Below are 6,000 nucleotides of genomic sequence, written 5' to 3' on the forward strand. Positions count from 1 at the left end.
TACATATAAACACATACAAATAAGAGGTACTTTTGTTCCACAGTAAAATGAGTCACAAATTACTTTTCTCCTATGTTGCTGTCACTTAGAGCAGGTAGTAGAAATCTGTCAGAACCAAAGTTTTTGGACTAGTCCATCCTTTCATGGGGTGTTCTCAGCATGGCCTTTGTTCTTTATAAAAAGACAGTCCCTGAAAAGGATTTATACAATGATGCTGGCCAGTCTCCCACCTTACTGCCCACTTTTTTGGGCAGTTTAACAGAGCAACTGCCATTCACTAAGTTTTTTTGACATAAACAAAATCCAGAGAAACACCCCCCATGAAGTAATGGGCTAGTCCAAAACCTGTCGGTCCTGTCAGATTTCTACTACCTACTGCAGGGGTCTAGTCCTGGGAAAAGAGGTGAGTGGACTCACCCCAACCCCGGACACCCCTCCCCCCCACTGATCATTTGCTTCATGTGTTATAGCCGCGGTGTGTCCCTCCCCAAAAAATGCCCTCAGACTCAGTATAGGTAGGTAGCCTGGTATAGGTGCCCTCAGTATATGATCTCATGTGTAGGTGCCCTCAATATAGGTAGCCAAACATAGGTGCCCCCAGTATAGGAAGTCAGGTGTAGGTGCCCTCAGTATAGATAGCCAAGCATAGGTAGTATAGTTGCCACAGTAAAGGTAGCTAATTGTAACGATTGGTGTAGCAACACAGACGTATGATTATGAGTGATCTGCAGTATCACCGATTATACAGACGCTATACCTGATTATGGGGTGATCTGCAGAATCACCAATAATGCAAGTATAGCTAGCAGAATAACAAGGTGTGTAGTGCTTGGTGCAACAGTAACCGAATAGTTTGACTAGACCTCACTAGAGGAGCTGGTGGGTACTATTCAGAGAGCACCTCACCAGTGACAAGGGCTCACTGGTGAGTAGAGTGGTCAGACAGGCTAAAATCAGCAACAGGCGGGCAGGTAAAGTACAAAATCGGCAGGCAAGAGAGTAGTGAGATATCAGGCAGAGTTCAGCAACAGAGTCAGATGGGCAGACGTACAGAATCGATTAGCAAGAGCAGAGTCAGAGATAAGCCAGAGTCATACACAGAATATCAAAATATACAATAATACAATAATGCTAGTCTTGTGTGAAATCCCTGGTTTGCTCCCAGATCAAAGCACACCGGATACTGTCTAAGGTCTGAGCGCTAACACATAAGCATTCGCAACAGCAGACAGGTTGCGATTGAACACTGAAGTCTTTTGAAGCAGAGTAGACCTCATGGCTGCGCCCACAACAATCAGCCAATACGGAGCGCCGTGAGTCTCCTCTGACGTCAGCCGACCGGCTGGTCAGCTGACGCGCCTCCTCCCTGCATAAAGGTCCTGTCTCCGCGCGCGCACGTGCAATACAGCACCCCTATGGGCAAATGACAATCCTGTCCTCGGTGTACTTGACGCCAGAGGAACGGGTGAGGTCCCTGAACAGAAAAGCGAGGCGGCTGCGGAGACACCCTGCGTGCCCGCAGCCGCAGCTTCTGCGGACGTTACACTAATATAGTTTGCCCCAGTGTAGGTAGCTAGTATAGCTGTCCCCAGTGTAGGTTAGTCAGGTAAGTGTCTCCAGACAGTATAGGTAACCACTACAGTTGCCCCCAGTGTAGGTTAGCGTTAGCCAGGTAGGTGTCACCAGTATAGGTCAGCCAGGCCCAGGTAGGTTCCCCCAGTATAGTTAGTCAGGTAGGTATCCCCAGTATAGGTTAGCCAGGTAGGTATCCCCAGTATAGGTCAGCCAGGTAAGTGTCTCCAGTATAGGTAGCAACTATAGTTGCCCCCAGTGTAGGTTAGCGTTAGCCAGGTAGGTGTCACCAGTATAGGTTAGCCAGGCCCAGGTAGGTTCCCCCAGTATAGTTAGTCAGGTAGTTATCCCCAGTATAGGTCAACCAGGTAAGTGTCTCCAGTATAGGTAGCCACTATAGTTGCCCCCAGTGTAGGTTAGCGTTAGCCAGGTAGGTGTCACCAGTATAGGTTAGCCAGGCCCCGGTAGGTTTCCCCAGTTCAGATAGCCCACCCACCCTCACCCTCCCTGGCCACCGCTCCATTAGCTCCTAGAGTCGGCAGCTATCCACCTGTATTACTGTCCCTGCCTGCCTTGGCTTATCCATTGTCGCTGCATGCCCGGCGTCCATAGTGTGGTGATACGCACGCCCACCCGCAGACGGAGAGGAGAGCGGATCCTCCTAATTGCTACGCATATACAGGAAGTACTTCCTGTATAGGCGGGGCTAATAGGATGATCCATTCCTCTCCGTTTGCAGGTGGGAGTGCGTATCACCATGCTGTGGACTCCGGGCATGCAGCAACAATGGTTAAGCCAAGGCAGGGATAATAATACAGGTGGATAGCCCCCACCTAACTCTAGGAGCTAATAGAGCACTCCCCGCCCAATGAACCATGCTGTGTCCTACTAGGATGGAAGACGTCCACCCTCTAAAAAAAGTAGGTGGACGTTATCCACCCGCATTCACGCAGGACTCGATCACAGACCTACTGCAAGTGACAGCAACATAGGAGAAAAGTAATTTATGGTTCATTTTACTCTGGAAGAAATGTACTTCTTATTTGTATGTGTTTACATGTATTTTACATTTTCAGATTTTCGCAATAAGAAATATTTATAGTTGTAATGAGGATAGTAAAACATTGGTAATTATTACTGATATTAAACCTAACTCTACTCTCATACAGAATCCTCCCTCTACTGATGCCTAACCCTAAGACCCCCCCCCCCCCCAAAAAAAATGGCTAACCTTAAGACTCCCCCTGATAGTGCCTAAACCTAAGTCTCCTTTTCCTGGTGGTGCCTAACCCTAAGACCCCCCCTGGTGGTGGCTAACCCTAAAGCCTCGTACACTCGCTTGATTTCCTGGAACGACGGGTCTGTCAGACCCTCTCACTGGGCGGGCGTTCCAGCGACAGTACAGTGTGTGTACAGTCTGTCAGGCAGACTGATAAGGCTGTTTCTGAATGATCTGCGCAGGAAATCAAGCGTGTGTACGAACCTTAAGACCACCCCCTTCCTGAAGCCTAATCCTAAAACCCCCCTTACTGATTCCTTATCCTGAGAACCCCCTTCCTGACGCCTAACTCTAAAACCCCCCTTTCTGACAACACCCCTTAAAATCCTGTCCCTCTGCTGCTGCAAAAAAAAAATTCCTTTTCTAAGACAATAAATTGCAAAACGATCATTTACAAAATTATAAGTCTCAAAATAAATTACAAAATGATAAAAAAAATTCAAAAGTGATAATTTACACATTTTAATTCTCAAAACAAATTTTAAACTGATAATTTTTGAACTGAAAATTCTCAAAACGAAAACTTTTTTTGACCAAAATTTCTGCTTTTGGTGCCCAATAGCCAATATTTTGCATTAGTGCCTATGGGGTACCTAAATAGTTCATTAGCCCCAGGCGCCCAAATTTCCTGTTTCATTAGCAATGGTTCTAATTGATGGCTGGTAGACTCAATCAGTGAAAGCAAATCTACCTGTAATCTTCCGCTACCCAGGAAATCAACAGTGTTCGATTATAAAGGGGGGAAGTGTGCAAGTAGGAGTGGCAGAAAATTAGAGAAGCTCATTCGGATTCCACGGAATTGAAATTTCCGCATTTCCGATCGGAATATGGAAAACGGATTTCCACTTAAATCCGATTTACCGCAACTCTGTAATTTTAGCCCAATCGCAGAATTTAGAAGCATTGGACCAATCAGAGAATGCAGAATTTTTCTGCAAAATTTTAGTTTTAGACCAATCACAAGATCGATTTTCCATTTTTTTTCCGATTTTCATTTTTTTTTTTTGCATTCTCTGATGCAAAAATGACTCATAAAATACTCTTCAAAAATCAGAAATCGTAAAGATGGATAATCAGGAAAACGGAAAAACTGTCAATTGGAAAACGGAATTTCTGCAGAATCGGAAATGGGCATTTCCAACCATCCCTACAGAAAATAAAGACTGATTGACAGCAGAGGTTTTGTACTCCAACAGACACTGCATAGCGGTGGTATTATTACAAATCTGATCAGGAGCAACATGACTGAGAGACTCATCTTATCTATTTGTGTTCCCTGGTTACAAAACTGATAAGAAACATTGATTGTAATCAAGTATTTGTGTGTGAGTTCTGGTACAAATATGGCTTAAAAGCAGATGATTCTGAGATTATTTACTGTAAGGTTTATACGTTGTTCCAGTGCAATCCATCTGTAAACTTTTAGATGAAATGCTGGCGGATTAACACACTGTAAAAAATGCTGCTTTTCATGTAGGGCCAGAATATTTCACATGCTCATAAGACATTCTGTGCTGTGTCTCTCAGTAGGAAGCTGTGTGGGGTTATGTTCTGTTTCTCACACACAAAGATAATCTATCCAGCATCAGATATCACTGGGAAGTTTGTCAGCTTTAGTGTGAGGACTGAAGAGTCCTGTACCTCAACAGCTGTGCCAGCTAAAGTTTAGATGATACACTTACATTCAGTGAGCACTGAGTAGTGAGCACATTATATATTACAAGCTAGTAGTAAGTGAAATCCAGCAGTACCCATAAGTATAAGGATACTCTGGACCTTACCAGTGTCCCTGGTTCTAGTAGAGTCATCTGGACTAGGTGGTTGTTCTGATCTGACGCCATGATGGAAGGAAATCCCCGGAAAATGTGAGTATCAAAGCCCCGGAAGCATTCTGTGTGTTTTCGGACCTGGTTCAGTCACAAGGTTTTAAGGAGTGGCCATTCTTCTCCCTGGTTAAACAGTGACAAGACTATGCTAGGACTGGTTTTTCTGGTTTGCTGTCATTTCCCAGCAGTCCTCTGTGGGGTGGGTAGAGAAAAAAAATGTAGGATGACGAATAAGAGTTAACTTAAGAAACAGAAAGAGAAACAAAATGTTTCACTCAAATAACCAATCCTTCTTACTGGCTTGCTTTTCTGATCAAAGGGAATGCATTGTATTATTTTCTATTTGTTAGATTTACTACAATTTTTTTATTCAAATGTTCATCATTTTTAAAAAAATGTCCATATGAAATATTACCTATTATTATTTCATGTCTACCATATCCTTTCAGCAAACTTAGTGCCACCGAAATCACTGACTTAGTGCCACCAAATTCACTGTACTGATCAAGGGCATTGCTAGCCCCAAAGATCAGTGGCACATGTCCCGGATCTATTCAGGGGTGCCCCGCATGCCCCCCAGGCAGAGTCAGCTGTGGTGCCTCGATGGCAGGCATGCTGGGAGCTGTGATGCATCAATCGGGGATATGCTGAGTGCTGTGGTTCCTCTATGTGGGCATACTGGGTGAAGCTTGTGCCATGCTGGGTGCTGTGATGCCTTTATGGGGTCATGCTGGGAGTGGGAGGTCCGTGGGGGCATGGGAGGGGATACACTAGAAGGTCAGGAAATGCTATGGGGGGATTACCAGATAACCTGGCAGTAGACCAACCCGCTCAGCAGAAAGCCAGACCAGCTTGCACAGAAGCCAGGTAACTCTGCCTAGTTATGTTTAAGTGACACTGCCTATTTATGTGGTATGCAGCATTTTTTTTTTAATTAATGGAGAGTGGGGCTTCATCCTACATCTTGCTAGGCAGGCCTACTTAGACCGCTGTTAAGTTCACGTAAATTTGGCTCCACCCATGACCACACCCACATTCTAGTGCATGGCCACACCCATTTTCTGTCTTAAGTGCCCCCAATCTCTTAGGATCCTAGCAACACCCCTGGTACTGATTGTGGTGAAGTCAGATTACTGAGTTCAGGCTTGTGTTTTTTATACATAGTAATGAAATATATCATCATTTGCCCTGCATTCAGTTTTGTGCATTGCACATAAACCGTCTTGCATTATTATTTTTTATTACCTAGCTTGCAAAACTGTCTACTTGTGCCAATGTCAGATCCTGCATAAAATTCAGACCAAAAAAAAAAAATAAAATAGA

General features: G+C 44.5%; 1 protein-coding gene across 1 annotated transcript in view; it reads right to left on the minus strand.

The window, feature by feature from the left end:
* Positions 1-4,821, minus strand: part of C2H3orf52 (chromosome 2 C3orf52 homolog) — a 28,243-nt gene extending 23,422 nt beyond the window's left edge. Inside the window, exon 1 of the mRNA XM_068265509.1 lies at positions 4,633-4,821. Within this exon, the coding sequence (XP_068121610.1) occupies positions 4,633-4,692 (60 nt within the window). The 5' untranslated portion in view covers positions 4,693-4,821. The remainder of the gene's footprint in view (positions 1-4,632) is intronic.
* Between the last annotated feature and the right edge of the window lie 1,179 nt (positions 4,822-6,000).

This window comes from Hyperolius riggenbachi, chromosome 2, assembly GCF_040937935.1.
Source record: "Hyperolius riggenbachi isolate aHypRig1 chromosome 2, aHypRig1.pri, whole genome shotgun sequence".
Lineage (NCBI taxonomy): Eukaryota > Metazoa > Chordata > Amphibia > Anura > Hyperoliidae > Hyperolius > Hyperolius riggenbachi.